Raw genomic sequence first — 17,244 nt, forward strand, 5'->3', positions numbered from 1 at the left:
AGGCTGCACATTCTACACAAAATTCTGCTTTGCCAGCTGTTAAAAATAATCAGTGAAAAAGTATACCTCTTATATCCATAGGACCACAACAGTCAGAAATCTTTGTGCCAAAGGCAGACCACTTTGACTTCTACCTAAGCCCAGCACACTTACATGCTGACATCTGTTAATTCCCTGCACAAGAAGGGAACAAGAAGGCCACTGTGATATTTGCTGTGCAACAGCAGCATTCCTTCTGCAGCCTTCCCTAACAGATGCCATATTTTGCTTTCTTATGTTCACACACACAATTAATTTCACAGACACTGAAATGCCTGTTGCAACAAAAGTAGCAACAAAGTATTAAAATAAATCAAAGCTTTCCCAGGATAGCTATGCAAATATAAAAAGTCCATACAATGAAAATCAAACAATAAATGTATTTTTGTTATGGTACAAATTGTAATAAAAAAGGAAACTACTAAGTCTTTAAAACAGTCAAACTGTAGTATGTAGCTATTGGATTGTATGGAGGTCAAAACCAGCATCACGACTACAAAAATTAATGACTGTATGTGATTCTCTGCTATTATGTAAATTGATCATACAGACTAAAAAGATTTCACTCTGATGAATATTCAGTTGAGAATATTTCATTATAAAGTCAGAATATGAATACTTTGGTTTTACATAGCTGTCATTGGGGAATTTTTGTTGTGGGTGGAGGTCTGGAGAAAGCAGAAAAGCAAATTAGAAGTTTTCACATGTGTATACTTACCAGAATGTAAATGTAATGTAATCTGAAAATGGGTTTGTGTCAATATATACAGTGAGTAAAATTAGTGGCAAATTGGTGAAATTTTTATTTCTCATAATATTTGGCTAATCAGCACTGAAATCTTCCTTGGACAAAAAAGGCACAGGGAAGATCATGAAGAAGTATCATAGGTAGCCACTTGTCCCTGTAAACTGGGATTTGTAGTAGGCAGAGCTGAGGAAGAAAGAATGAGGGTAATAATTCCATGTCTTTCCTAATTATGATGCACTATAAACTTAACAAAACATTCTTGTTCAAGACACTACTGTATTATCAAAACGTTACTTAATTCTTTCATGAGTGTGTTTATATAACAAAAGCAATAAAATGCTAACTTGTAATCTATGGTATTGATTTTTTGTACTAAAAAAATTGTAATGATGGAAGGAGATATGATGTATTTTTAATAAAAACATTTTCATTTTACAAAACAGGTAAATTCTGATATTTAGTTGTTATTATTCATATTTTATTCAGTTCTATCTTTAAAATAATTAATTTCGTTCCATGCTCAGCTCTATTTCATTACTGGGGTGAAAAGAGACAACTAGCAAAAATGTCCGCTTGCCAAATGAAATGTTACTTAATGTATGTTTTCTCATTAAAAAAGGCATTTTCTTCTTTTTCCTACATTTCCTCAAGTCCCTGTTTATATGACTATGTAGACAATATATTTTCAAATAGAAATCAAGTAGAAGAGTAGACATAAAACCCACTGTCATTCATTCAGAGCTATAGCAGTGTATCAATCCTCTTGATGAAAACTGAGACCATGAAATTAAGAAAAAATAGTAACCACAGATGATTTCAGACAAAAAGGTTAAGAAACTAGGTTGCCATATATGCTTCAAATAATCACGGGGGGGGGGGGGGGGGGGGTGTATGTGGTGCTAGATCTATTTGCAAGCCATACTGTATTTTCCAACCCACAATGAGGTCATGACTTTGCCAAGAAAAAGCGTTAATTGACATGATGTAGCTGACACTGTACTGGCTACAGCTGATCCAGAAATGCCCATAAAGAATCTAGACTGAAAGTATAATTTATTGAAATGGAAGTATCAAGTAATTTTAAAAGGTTGATCAACTGACACCAACACACACCCTTTCTTCCAGAAACAAACCTAATCCTGTACCTTTTACCCAGTATTTTCCAAAACCTCCTTAGTTAGGCACTGAAAGCTCTGGTACTTCTCCAGCATGACTCTACAGCATACTTAGAGAATGCCACAATATTTTTCATGCTTGTGGTTAAAACAAATGGAATTATTATTTTTTTTTATGAGAGCTTCCTAATTATTAGGAAGTAACAGGAGCAGCCTAATTATTAGGCTACTCTCAACAAGGCAGTACCGTCCCCTTTTGAAACCATGTATTTTTGCAAAGAAGACTGCAAGACAGATGGAAGAAAGAAAAAAAGAAGCAATGCTGCCTCATAGATAAGGGGTGACATGTTTTCTGGGTTTCATGACAGAATAAGAATATTTGTGTCTTCTTTTTTAATCTAACAACTATTTCAATATTTTTCTACCTCTTACTCAGTGAAACATAGAATAATGGAGTTGCAATTTAAATTTTAGATTTTGTAAAACAATTGTTCTAATTTTTAGGTCCACGATGCTTTTAAACAACACCAACAAAAATGACACCAATTAAATAAAACCCACTTACCTGATGAGATGTCTATTCGGTTCTTCTTCACTTGGGTGACATTGATATGGACGCTGACTTTGCCTTCATTTATGTCAATCTCAACATTCCCCAGGTCATCTGCAAAGTTGCTGAAGACAAGAAGTCCATTGGGGTTCCAGGTTCGGAAAAGGAAACTGACTGAAAACAGATCCTGGCTTGGACGACCAGGAACCTCAAGGTAACTGGTGGCATTGAAAAAGACAGGCACTGTATGTGGCTCCACACAAGAAAAACTTAAATTTCCCTAAGTAAAACACAAAAAAAGGCAAAAGAATAAGCAAAATGATAAGATTCCGTTAAATTTATAGCTACCTCTAGAAAAGTATTTTAGGTTTAATTCAAGCTAGAGACTACTGTGATCAATGCAAGCTGCATGTAAAAATGTGCTACTATCATTATCGTTACTATTATAATGTTGTTGCTGATGTTTCCGTTTTGTCTAGCAGTGGCCTCATTATATTTTGTACTGTACATGCGCACAATAGGAGGCAGTCTTTGCCCCGAGGAGTTATAGTCAAAGATAAAGCTCAGATGAAAGCATTAATATTACCAGTTCAAAGATGAAGAAATGAATCACAGAGAAACTTGGGCTTGTTTGTGGTCACCAAAGAAGCCTATAACAGAGCAGTAATTCATCCTTTTACAAAATGAAATACAGCTTTCCAAATACTCTTATATCAATGTGTCAATCGATACAATACATGAGGTTGTGAAAGAAGCTCTTCACCTTGTGAAGAGCTAGCCTCTCTGTTATGTTTTCTACTGGATAATACTAGATAAGTTAATACTTCATTTCATGAAGCAGAAGGATTTGGAGCAGCTGATCGTGAACAATGCCTAATATTTGTAGTTGGTCAATAATTTTCTCTGTAAAAGAGACTGCAGTTTTCACACTGTAAAATTTTACTCTCTGGGAAATGGACAAAAATCCAGTCACCTTTATTGATTTCCAAGGCTTTAAATATATCTGTAAACAAGACTAGCATTATGGACATGAATTTTTCACTCTGGTTCTCATGTCATTTCTCACGGAAGATGACAATGGTAGGATGTATTACCATTTTTTTCCTTAGAAATCATAAATAATTTGTAGCAACCTCTGTCCAGAACTGACTTTTTAATGCATCAATGCAAATATAACAGGAAAACTTCCTATGCTGAAGAATTCCTCTAACATGTGGCAATTTCAGTTCAATTTGGGAAGGAAGAATTTTACCTGATGCAGTATGGAAATTATTACTATGATCAAGACAGCAATTCCTTTGATATTTATTTGTATATTTAAAAAAATATTAAGGATGGAACAACATTTTTGGAGGTACCTAGATGTTTAGAGATGAGGTTCACTTAAGCACAGTACAGAATCCCAATAGGAATCAGTCATCGTCTTTATCACACAAATATTTTAAAACTCCGTATTACTGACTTCCTGATGTAAGCTTTTATGTCACATATTTTTGTATTCATAGTGTATAAATGCATCTGAAAGTTCATCTTGAGGGAAGTCAGAGAATGTGGAAGATAGGAATTTTGTGTCTGAAAATGTGTGGGAGGAAAGTCCTAAGTAAATTTTTTTTAGAAGTAATTATTTTCCATTGGAGACGGGCTAGATGATGTCAATAAGGAAGCAAGATTTAGCAGTCATTTACCAATGGCCAAACCCATCACTTTTTAAAAGCACACCACATCAGAAAATACCTTCTCTGTGTCATAGCAAGATAGCACCTGTGTGGCAGATTCAGTTTCTTATATAGTATTTCCATGTCAAAACTAAATGAATAAAAATAATAGGTTCTTGAGCACTTAGATAGATTCTTAGATTACTCCGCATAACCAGCTCTTTTTCCTACACAGTGTCAGAAGTTATACTGCCACACAGTCTACTGATAAAGGCCAGTAGAACTAGTAGCAACTAGACTATCAGGTTGGCAGCCTCCATCGTTAATTAAGAAACACTGATGTTTCCAGTAATATGGAACTAAAGAAGAAATTTCTTTATAGTGATCTCCTAGAAGATTTGTTCCTATCTTTATGATAAAATCTCAGCATTAGAAACCATGTTCTTTTCATACACCCATGTTCCATGAATAACAAAAAATATCCAAAGGTTTAGGAAAATAATTAGCTAAAAAAAACTATACGAAGCTTTTAAATTACAGTGTGAATGAGAGAAATTACAACTACTTTCTGAGTAAAGGCAAAGGATCTCCTTTGCTCCTAAGTTGTTTGGCTGCTCTAGGTTTTTTTAGTGTAAAAGGTGCCTAGAGATTTTAAGTTTTCAGCCAACTAAGTATTAAATCAAAATTGTTAACTCATTTGTTTGAATAGCTTTAGTCTGAACATTTCCAAGTGTGCTACAGAATACTTTTGGCTAAACCACAAATTTTACATGCAGAAAAAAAACCCTTGAGAGCTGAAATACCCTTTGCAACCCTTTGTTAGCATTCTCAGTTTAACAGTCACCCTATGGATTAGAAATAACTTCTCTTCCATAGTTAAGGCAGTCCTGTGTAGATACAAAGGGCAACAGCATTTTGTAAGAGCTGACATCTCACGGTTCCATCACAGATGCCAATTAAGCAGTGCTCAGAAAGCTCAGAAAGCTTTTCTTACTTTCTAAGAGTTTCTCTTGCTGCCTTGTTACCATGAGGAACTAACAATTTCCTCAAAGCAAGAAGGCTTTTATATCCAATTGACACTCTCCTGTCATCCTGACGCTTTGGATCCTTGCATGTATAACACCTATTAATGTTAATGGCACTGAATGCATTCAAATCCTTTTTCACATCAGTGAATGCATTTATCATGAACAGCCTAACTGCAGAAAAGATTTCTTGAGGAAGTAACATATAATTCTAATTTCTTTTCTAGTTGGTATTTTCCCTACTGAGCTACTCAGATTAATCTGAGCTAGATTATCGATTCCCTCTATAACTGTAATCCACAAGACGACTCCTCTTTTAAGTACAGCCCATCTGATAGAGATTGCTGTCTAGGTCAAAAGTTTGAGCTAATCTGCAGCTTGTCTCTATAATAGCATCTTCGTTTTTCAAAGAGAAAGAGATCCTTTTCTGTAGATTCAGAGTGTCTTTCTGAATAGTTCTCTGGGTAATGACATCTGGAAGTCAAACATACTATGCATTTATATTGAAACTGCTGGTTTTATCAGAGAATTTTTCATACTACATTGGAAGGGAAATGGTAAAAACACCTTAATTTGGGTAGCATGAGCTTTGTATCATGATCTTTAATCTGTGTTGCAGATTAGCTTCGTGTTTACTTCTTATAAATCAATTTTGCTTATCCACTTTCAGAAGTTATCCCTTGTGGAAACAGTACTAGGTCTTAAAGCCTTTCCCAATTAATAGAGCTACTGGCTGAATACATAGCTTCCAAAAGAGAGGTAATTAGTTTATTAAGACTACAATACCTATTAAATCAGGCTGGATCATACAGTACAGGTAATGTACTGTACGCTAATGTTTATCATGTTGCAGTATTTTTCTCAAAATAGCTTATTACTCATCTTTAAGCTTAACATAATTTTCACTTAATATAAATAATTTAAAGAAACCACTCATCTTAAGTTTGTATATGATTGCACTCAGTAATACATGGCACAGGAGCTGCAGAACTGGGTGGAGCACAGACATAGAGGATGTGAGGATGAAGGGTAGCAAATATGATTCTCCTCAGCATTTTTCAGTGACAGGTTTTAAAATTGGAGAGAACATTCTGTGGAAACTAAATCCAATTAGTATTCACACTGCCTACCCTCAATATATCTCTGGGTAGGAAAATTTGATAAAGTGACTAAATTCCTAAACTAAATGTCTCTGGACTACGTCTTGTTAGCTGCATATTCTAGTCTCTTCTCACTAGTGGTACAAGGGTCAATATTATTCAGTTATGCAAGGTAATGAAAGTCCTACAAAGCTTGTCATATTTTAGTAGAAAACATAGAAAAGATGGACTGGAAGATTCTTTGCAAGTGTGTTCCCTGTTTCTGTCTTAGTCCTGAGCCAAGCTGTATACAAGAGTTAGCATGTACTGTGCTAGTTAGTCACTGCCAACTCTTGTTTGCAGCTTGGTTCAGGAGAAAAGCAGACACTTACATTCTCTGTCTCACCTGTCCTTTTTTCCCCAACTCTCCCTTTTGGCCATCTTTATCATTTGCCTCATAATCTTCTATGAAAACAAATCAGGTGCCACTAATAAGAACAATAACTGCTCAAGATCATCCATCTGACTCATTCTCCCCAAAGAGCTGTTGCCATCTTATATGTCACAAAGGAATGCCAAACTTTTTTCCCCCTTACTCTTACCCTCTAAATCTAAAATAAATATGTTATTAAAGTCAGTGTTGGACTTTATTTAAACTTAATATGCTTTTAAACTGTCTTTCTGTCCTTGCTGTTCAATAAAGAGATGCTTGGTGGTGCTTTTTGCTCATAACATCTATGTATATGAGACCTAAAAATTTTTTTAACTTTAATTTTGTTCAGAGACAAATCAAATTATCATCTTATTATCATCTGTGGTTCTCTGGGCCTCCTCATTCTGTAAAATTAACTTGTCGACTCCCTTTCACTCTGTGACTTCTGAAATTCAACTATGTGTATCTAAGAATAATTTTTTCTTCTGTCTCACACCGCTGTAATATCCTTCTTTCCTCTGTCCCTCCCCCCCACCATGATGCTTCTCATCACCATACTGATTACTTTGCTTGTGTTCCACTTCATTACGTTTTGTCTGATTTGCCTCTTCAGATAATACACTGTTTAGGGCGGGGTGTGCCTAGTGTTAAGGGTTTGTATAGGATCTCCTACAATGGAGCTTTGATCCTTGCTGGATTGCTTAAGTGCCATCATCATAAACATGATTAACAACAACAGTAGTCTCAACTGAGTCTAAACCAGACTAAAAATTAGGAGAAAAAAAAGCTTTTGTAAGAAACATAAAATTCCATGTTGATTTAGTTAGAGTAGAATTGATTTTGCTTTTGAAGAGCTGAAGCAATTTAAGTAATTCTACTGAAAACAAAGGTCACTTCTATTTTTATAGCCATTATCAGAATTGGAAATCAACAGAACCATCGAATTAAACTAGTATGCCATAGCCTTTTGATGTAGCACTAACACTGCCAAAGCTTCTTATGTGGATTTTACTTTCATGTTACAGGTAACAAAATTTAAGAAAGAAAGAAAGAAAGAAACAAACAAAAGATCAGAGAGATGATTTTACAGAGACTTTACAGGCCTGCTAGCTATGTTGTACTTTTGAAAGGATAGGATTTGCACTACAGAAACCTTTTAAGTAACACTTGTGTTCAGAAAAAGGTTTTAAGAATATGTCCTACTAACTTGCAGTGGACTTGACTGTGCAAATTGGGGAAATTGCTCCTGTACAAAGATCCTTTTCTAAATCAGGCATCAATCTTTGAAAATCATGGTTACATTACAAGCTCAAAATGCACTGCAGGCAGGAAATCACAAGCAATTTTTGAAAAAAAGAAAGGTCAAAGATCCAGGAGTTCCTGCAACTGGGTCCAAAAAATTCTAAAAATGGAGTCTTCCTCCACGGCATATATATCATGATCTTTGCCTTTGACAATGCTGAAGAAACTGATGTACAGAAAAGGTTCTAAATACCAGGCTGCATTACTGAGTTTGTACAGGCAAACATCACATATTCAAAATTATCCTTCATATTACCTTGACCATTTAACCATATCGTTCATACGATTATATGGAACTTCAATATTACTATGCAAGGAGTAATTAAATGGTAGTCAATCCTTTGCACTTCATCATCGCTTCATATGTAAATGTTTACTCTGTTACATAAAGAGAAAAGCAATAGTGGAACCATACATATTGTTAGCAGGACTTTGTGAAGGCTGTAAACTGGTACAGAAGAAAGCCTTGAACAACTTATTCAGACCATCTCAAACTCATGATAATAATACATTTATTTCTTATCCACATTGCCTTTGTATGCCAGCAAGCAATTTTAGGAACATTTAGAGCCTTAAAAATACAGTAATTAAAGTACTTTCTTTCTTAATCACCCTGCCCATAAAGCCGGAAGTTTGAACGTGAAAGCAACTATGAATGCTTAAGCAAGAGATAAAAATAGAATAAAATGTTAATAAGCTCTGTAATGTTAATAAGCTAAATACTGATTTTCAAGTCTAATATCTCAAGGCTTTTCAGAGCTATCAGAAAGGCCTGTAGAATCATTCCCTTCCAACAACTTTTGCAATCCAGCAGTCCAACTAGTTCTGCAAGGATGGAAGATACCAGGATTTAAAGCCATGAGAAAGCTGCAATTGATTTTACAGTGAATCTTGTCTGTGCTGGTTTTGGACTACTATAATTTGGGAGGAAAGGAAAGAAGTATTTATTGGTTCAGCTAATTTTCTTTTGAAAAGTAGTTAACTGATACTGAAGGTTAGTTTTGGAAAGATGAAATGGGACCTCAGAAGTAAAATGCTCAGGCATAATGATAAAAAAAAGTCACAAATGTACATACAATAAGATCTTCGGGTATGTGATAAAATCTGTTTTGTGTTCTATATCATTCCATTATATCACACGGATATCAGCTACGCACACCCAAAAACCTTCTAGTCTCCTTTAGAAGGAGAAGCAGAAGTTTAGATGACCATTAAATTATGCTCTTACCACATTAGAAGGTTCCAATTTCTTCCTCTTGGCAAGGTCAGTGATATTATTGCCATTGTAGTTGATGCTCTCCATGCAGCCTTTGAAATTTTTCCTACTGTTAGAACTTGGCTTTCCAGAAAAAGGCATGCCTCCAAAGGTTATCTTTGAATGAAACAGAAAATGTGAGATAGTTACTGGAGGGCAAAGGCTTATAAATAAATTTGCTGTAGATGTATTTGCTTTCTTTGAATGCTTAAACATGGCGAATGAAAGAGCTGGCAACATTGCTTACAGAAAAAGGAAGTATCAAATAAGCACTGCAAAAGCAGAAAAAAATCTGTAATGAATTTATAGTTGCAAATATTTATGGTATTAAATCCCAAGTATTATTACAATTGTCCAAATAGTGAGCACACATCACAGTTGTTCATATATAGACTGCTCTTCTGATCGCTACTGAACAATACGTATTTTAAACAAAGAACTTGGAATAATGTCCATCTTGGTATTTTTCTAAACAAAAGTAGATGTGAAATTAGCTGGATAATCTTATTCAAATAATTCACTCAGCTCTAACTGTGTGCTAGAGCTCAGACTACCACACAGCAGCAGTGGGCTCCAATACGATGCATTTGTTTCCTTTAATGCTTGTATATCTACTTCATCCAGAAGAATTTTACAGAATCACATAGTTAAAGATGCTATGCCCTGTCAGAAAAAATCACCTTCCACTACTGAGAACATGCTTTTATCATGTAGTTTTAGTCAATGAGGAGTTACTGCATGACTTAGCACGCCAAATCAGCTCCACAGAGAAGATGAAGACAACCACCACAAAGACTCAGCCATCAAGGTCATACAGGAATTGTTTTTCTCTTAATGCTGAATTACATTACCCTAAACCACAGGCTTATCCAGAATCTCTAGTGCTAAAAAACAAAGAAAAACAAATGATGAACAAAAAATGTTCATCTTTTACGAAGACTCTCCCTGTCACTCCATAGAGACTATACAGGTCTCTACTGCATCAGGGTATTTTCTGGAATGTTTGGAAGTGAATAAATGCTAAACATTTTCATTAATATTTTGCAGACCGAATGTGAAGGATAAGGGACTCATGAGATTAGTTCCTGCAATCTATGTTAAGTATTTATATTCAATAGATGATGGCATAAATAGTAATGACACCTAGCTTCCCTGCCCCTCGAGTGCTCACAAAAATGGAACTTGTAGTCTGCTGCTGAGATTCGGCAGAGTCAAGCTTTTAAATACCATTCTTTGTTAATTCCATTTGTTATTACTGAGAGCAGGAAAACACAGCTCTAGGGACACATTTCCCATTTTAAAAGCGTGTAAGATATCACTTTCTACCCCAAAGAGAAGGCTTTAACTTGGCATATAAGAAGAACTAAAGCTACACAGCTGAAACCCAAATATTTATAAATAGCACATACCAGCTATGTAAAAGTGTTTTGTAGGACACATCCTCAGGTATTATAAATTGACATGACTTGACTTTAGAGAAGATATAGAACTTTACATGAACTGAAGAATGTGACTGTAATATTTTAATGGCTGTCAAACATTCTTTTGCATGTTATAGTCATGTGTTTGGTCAAGAGAAAATACAAAGGAAAGCATTAAAATCTATTTATGTGAGTTTTCAGTAGCTCCAATTGTTATATGACTTTTTGAAGAAAAGGAGAAAAGTTGCAAAAAAACATGTACCATGACAGTGAGTTAAGAGGGACTCAGAGGATTATTTTTTTATCTTGAAAATGCAATCAGCCCTAATGCTTATTCCTCTTTTGTGTTTACTTACCTTTTCTGAAAGAGATTAAGCTAGACACTATTTTTTCAATGAAAAATAGTTTTGATACTTTCAGGTTTGTTCACTGTGATTAATTTATCACAAGGGCAACATATTTAAATATAGTCTGTGATGACTAACTCCAAAACTAGTGAGATAACTGAGAGGAAAGGAAGGAGAAGTTAAGGCTCTTGCATTTATATGAACCACAGAAACATGTATCCCCACACACTTGAATAAGTTCCATTAAACACAAGGGGATCCATGTACATGGAGATCGAAATGTATCTTTGAGAACTGCCAGTAAGGTCTCTAATGTCAACGAGAGGACAGTGAATCTTCTGGATTCTAGTCTTACTAGGGTTTAATTTATTGTATGCAATATATTTATTGTGTAAACATGCTACATATATATATATATGTTTTGTATATATATACACACATGAATTGCCCAACCCTGGCTAATTGCATTCAGCCTAACTTTTTCTGTAGTTCACTCGCTTGAAAATCTTTATTAAAATCTATTTATGTGAGTTTTCAGTAGCTCAACTCAGATCTTCAGTCCTTGATGAGTAATAGAGGTACAGGCAAATTTGCTCATTATTTTCTCATTATAACTGCTACCAGATAAGATCTTCATAAAGATTTGTTGGAATACAAGTAAATATTAATTCTGTAACATTTAAATTCATAAGTAATTTTTTCAAACATTCATATCATATTCTTAATCAAAAGATTATAAAAATATCAATACACAAGTTAATTCAAACTTTTCTGTATTACATCATTTTGATTCCCTCTTACTGCTTAAAAAGTTGCAAGAATGGAAATACATGTATTTGGCTCAGCCAACAGCATTAATTCTCATTAGAAACAGTAAAGACTGCAAGAAAATCATTATACAAAGTTGTAATAACCAACACACTGAAGTTCATATAACAATTTAGAGGAACTAAACAAGTTCATCATAGCAGAAGCCAGAGTGCAATCAAACAACAAATCCATGTTTAATTACTACCAACACTTGTGTGCATTAACCCGACTGATTAAACAAAAGTTTTATTAGAACTTTCCTAACTTTTTATTGTTTCTTTATAAAAAGAAGTTATTGATGGCACATTTGTGAAAATACAAGTACCTACCTACCTACCTGAGACAAGAAAGATCAAGATCCGTGTTAGTAAAAAGGTTCTCATCTGCTTGCTTTGCTAAAAACAAATACTAATTGTCACCACAGAACGAGGCTTCCTGATTCAAGTGCAAAATTATCACCTGAATGGAATAACAGACTGTATGATATTGTTGCGGTTTAGGCCCAGCCAGCAACAAACCATCATGAGGCCACTCTCTCACCCCTCCCTGCCGGTGGGATGGGGAGGAGAAAATATAAAGAAAAGCTCGTGGGTCGAGACAAGGACAGGGAGGGATCACTCACCATTTATGGTCATGGGCAAAAAATCAGACTTAACTTGGGGAAAAAAAATCAATTTAATTTACTACTAATCAAATCAAAACAAGGATATTAGAAAGTAAAACCAAATCTTAAAACTCCTTCCCCCCACCCCTCCCCCCTTCCCAGGCTCAACTCCACTCCCGGTTTTCTCTACCTCCTCCCCTTCAGTGGCACAGGGGGATGGGGAATGGGGGTTGGGGTCAGCTCATCACACGTTGTCTCTGCTGCTCCTTCCTCCTTAGGGGGAAGAGGACTCCTCACTCGTCCCCTGCTCCACTGTGGGGTGCCTCCCACGGGAGACAGTCCTCCATGAACTTCTCTGATGTGAGTCCTCCACATGAGCTGCAGCTCTTCACAAACTGCTCCAGCGTGGGTCCTTTCCGCAGGCTACAGTCCTTCAGACACAGACTGCTCCAGTGCAGGCTTTCCCATGGAGTCACAGCCATCTTGGGGGGCATCCCCTTGCTCTGGCATGGGGTCCTCCATGGGCTGCAGGTGGGCATCTGCTCCCCCACTCACCTCCATGGGCTGCAGGGGTATCAACCTCCTCCAGCGCACCTCCTCCCCTCCTTCTTCAATGACCTCGGTGTCTGCACAGGTGTTCCTCTCACATTCCAATCCCCTCTCCACTGCAGGTTTCCCTTCTTAAATAGGTTCTCCCAGAGGCACTACCACCATCACTGATGGGCTCAGCCTTGGCCAGAGGTGGGTCTGACTTGGAGCTGGGGAAGCTTCTAGTAGCTTCTCACAGGAGCCATCCCTGTAGCCCCTCCCCTGCTACAAAAACCCCACCACACAAACCCAAAACATATATTTTTTTTAAGCTACTTCCCACTTACAGCACCTGCTTTTAGAGATTTTAAAAGTAGTGTATGCTTAGCTTGCTGAATAACACAGATCTCCCATTTTAAAACAAAAGGCTGAGATGGCTCCTACACCAGATGGGATCTACCAGATGGGATCTGGTAGACTAATGAAGAGAAACTTAATTTACACTTAAGAGAGAACAGTGTTGGAAAGAAAATTTCAGGAAATGTAAGGGAAAAAGTAATTAAAACAAATGTACAGAAAAGTACCAAAACATCTTAAATTATATTAATTTTCTTTTCTCTTCTCATTGGACTTATCTTTATAAAGCAAATTTGAATGAAAACAAACAAGTTTCACTGTCTACCTCATAATCCAGGTCCAGGTAATCAAATTCTCCATTGGTTCTGAAGTGCTGCATGTGTCTGTCCAGGGTGAGATTGATGTTTCTCCCATGGCGCTCTATGATGATGGAGTGCCAGTGATGATCATCCAAGAGGCTGCCTGTCATCACGGATGTGTGGCCATAAATAGAGCCAAGCTGGTTGCTGCCTAAGATGAAGACAGAAACAATAGTAATTTTCACCTCATACCAGTTAGGCAAATATTTTCCTCTTTCTCTTTCAATATTTCACCTGAATCATACCAGGCACACAATAAGCTGGAGGAAGTCAGTCTGCCATGAAGATAAGATCTGCCCAGTGGAGACTTGCTTCCATAAATAAAAATACCTAGACCAAACACAGCAAGTGTCTGATCAGTGATCCGAATAAATAGTTATTCATAATTGTAAAGTCCTTTTCAACTAGGGGTTTTCTGTGTTTTCATCCTTACACTATAGAAATGAAAAGCTGTTACCTTTGGGCTGGGTCCTGAGCTTCCCTGGAACTGTACTGATTTATTACTGTTGAGGAGACATGGTGCCTGACAACAGGCTTTGGTAACAAAAAGCCTTTTCAGTCCAAGTTCTACACTTTGTAGGCTCTGCCACTATAGCTATACCAGCGAGTGTATAGCAAAAGGCTTAATGCAGACTGAGCTAACAGCAGCAAAAGTTTTCTGCTAACATAGCTTATTTCAGTCTTTCCTCCTGCAGCAAACCTCCTATTCTGGAAGTCAAACTACCAGCAAGAGTACAGTTTTGCAATTTTCTGCTGGGTTTTCTAGGCGCTTTTGCCAGTCCAGCTATGCTAGTCAGAGATCACATCTCATTGCAATCTGACATAGCTAAGCCAGCAAAGGTTGATAGCACAGATCTCAACTGAAGCAGCAAATGACTAATTCAGCAGTAAGTTTAAAAAATTGCTGCACTGCCCAATAATCAAGAGCTACTGGTTAAAAAAAAAAAAAATCCATGCATGTCCATGAGCCTCAGTTTCTTCAATGCAAAGTCAAATCCAGTGCAGAGCAAAACCTAAATCAACCCCTGTCTCCCTCCATCCCCTCCTCCATGATGTTTGAAACTAAGTCACTGGATTTCACCAGGCAAAACGAACATCATTTTCCACTGACTCCGGTGCAAAGACAATATTCTCAGGCAGAGGAAGAATAACACCTTAAACCATTATTTCTGTTTATTAAAGTGAGTGTGTGTCACAGGGTGTATTCCCATTTAGCAGCCTAGTTATAAATGAAACATCCCCACCAAGCACATATATGGAAGTTATAACAGCTTATAAAGACAGACTGAACTAAAGAATATGGAGAAAGTGGAAATGAATGGGTTAGTATTGCAATTAAAATTGTTAAAAATAGATAACTGCTATAGGAAGATGTGCTTTACTCCTCTTCATCTGCTCATGTTGATCTTTAGAAAAAGAGCAGGAGAAAATGCTAGTGGAAATAATTACTATTCAATGTAAATAATGAACAGAATAATTTACTCTTCACATGTCTGTAAGACAAGCAAGGAAAGTTACATGAAATCTTTTTCTAAAACTTTTTTGTTTGAAGGGGACACACCCCCCCTCTGAAATTAGATAACTGTGGGGTTTTTTTCATAATAAATGTACTTTATAAATCTGGTCACTCATGAGCCTGTAGTCTTTCACTGGGAGGGAAAAAGGAGGCTGGAGCTAGAGTAACATATACAGGATTCCATCATAAGATTGCCTGATAAACTGATATGTCTTATTTCCTTTCCTAGTCCTACTTCTCAGATTCTAGGAAGCCTGCTGAACCTCAACTTCAAGTGGCCTGTAGCTTCCCAGATTGATACTTTTTTTGCTGCAAGGTTCCTAAGAGCAACCTTTATTCCTCCGGCACTGATGACAGTGTCCTTCTCTCAAAGCCACAGCTGAGGCCAAATATAATTCTAGCAAGGCTTTTCTTGTTTGTGGCAAGTTTCTAATGACAATGTATTGCTGATCCTGTTTTTCTGTATGATCTTATTTTCATGGTATCTCACACAGAATAAAAAGGAAGAAATGGAACAGAAAAAAAAAAAACAAAACCAAAAAAACCAATCCATATAGAAAGGGAATGAACAACACTTTCACCAAATTATCTGATTTAATGATGTGGCTTACCATATTACTGGGGGGGAAAGGATGTAATATTTGACCTAAAATTCTTGTGGGAGATGTAAAAAGTGCACAGAACTAAACAATCTAAGTATACCTAAATTTAAATTTAGAACAAGTTTGGCTTTCTTCAGTTCCAAGGTGATATAGTCTCCTTGCTGTCCTTCTCCGTGGAAGATTACACCTTCACTTTCAGAGGTCTTAAATTTCAGAGAGATGACATCTTTCAGTGTTTTCATTTTCTTGTTCCTGAATCTGTATGGTAACACTACATGGCCATCAAAATTGATAACATCAGCCCCTAAAGGAAAAAGCAAATAACATTGTTGATGAGCGATTATATTTTTCTGTGGCCACTGGAAAAACAGACATGCCACCTGTAGATTGTACCTGAACAGAATAAAAAATGTGCAAATGTGATATGCATTGGAAATACACTTTCTCTTGACCATAATTTAATACTATAAAAAGGAGGAATGAGGCAGAACATAAATTTAATCCATAGGATATAAAAAAAAGCAGATTTGCAGGGACAAATACTACAACTGTACTGAACATCTTTTGTTTTCTTTCAAATATAGTTGCTGTCATGCACAATTTCCTAATTATAGTTGAAAATTAAAGACAAGCTTCTGAGTGGTCATTAATAATTCCTTTGACACCTCTTTAAAATCCAGTACAGGTATCTGTGAGGACTGTAAACAGTAAAACATGAGCCCAAAGAAATTGCCTGGCAATTTTAAAAGATTCCTCAAACTGTATCTAAACCATAGGCATAAGCCTTGTCTAGTTCAGTTTTATATGGAAATCTTGAGTAAGTTGTGACCTCAACTAATTTTGAGGAGAAAAAAACAGTTCTGTCATTTGGGCTAATTTTTGTTCCAGTTTTGGTTTTATTCAAAATCTAGGAAGAAAACTGAGGGATGCAATCATTATCATTTAAAGTCAATCTAATATTCATATAAATGTTGCATAATGACACTACAAAATTTCATGTTGTCTTACTTTCATGGCTTAATCTCTACTCTAAAGTATGAACCACAATTTCCCACAATTTTCTGGAGGCTAGATCCACAGTAAAAGTACCTGCAGAATTTGATTCCATTCAACAGACGTACTTCTGCTGAGTATTGAATCTTGTCTTTTAAGCAGAGCTTGGTAAAAGATTGGAAACAGATACTGATCTCTAAAAATTTATACAGATTTGTTTAAGAAATCCCCTTTGTAAACTGCTTAACCCATGGTCAATCACCAGTACCTTAGCTACTATTTGTATGAGCATTTCATCCACACTATTCACAACTGACAATTTAGTGATTATTTAGTTACTAACCAAAATTCTTAAAAGGGAATTAATAAAAAAATGTTCTTTATTTTTAAAGAAAAAAGTATTTCCCACCCATATTCTTCAAAAACATTCACACTTCTTATTGGTATACCATATTCACACCAGCCATTTCATGCACTGAATGAAATGAAGGATGGCATTTTATCAT

The 17,244-nt window shown here is 36.2% G+C and overlaps 1 protein-coding gene across 3 annotated transcripts in view; it reads right to left on the bottom strand.

Annotated features, from left to right (window-relative positions):
* The window catches only part of CNTNAP2 (contactin associated protein 2), a 1,232,776-nt gene that overhangs the window by 634,422 nt on the left and 581,110 nt on the right, over nucleotides 1–17,244 (bottom strand). For 2 of the 3 annotated variants that reach the window (XM_069811947.1, XM_069811956.1), the window contains 4 exons: nucleotides 15,846–16,049; nucleotides 13,594–13,778; nucleotides 9,175–9,318; nucleotides 2,468–2,732 (listed from right to left, as the gene is read on the bottom strand). In XM_069811947.1, coding sequence (XP_069668048.1) covers nucleotides 2,468–2,732; nucleotides 9,175–9,318; nucleotides 13,594–13,778; nucleotides 15,846–16,049 — 798 coding nt within the window. Of the gene's footprint in view, nucleotides 1–2,467; nucleotides 2,733–9,174; nucleotides 9,319–13,593; nucleotides 13,779–13,861; nucleotides 13,933–15,845; nucleotides 16,050–17,244 lie in introns of those variants that run through there. The other variant, XM_069811963.1, reaches the window with a different exon arrangement.

This window comes from Haliaeetus albicilla, chromosome 2 (genome assembly GCF_947461875.1).
Source record: "Haliaeetus albicilla chromosome 2, bHalAlb1.1, whole genome shotgun sequence".
Lineage (NCBI taxonomy): Eukaryota > Metazoa > Chordata > Aves > Accipitriformes > Accipitridae > Haliaeetus > Haliaeetus albicilla.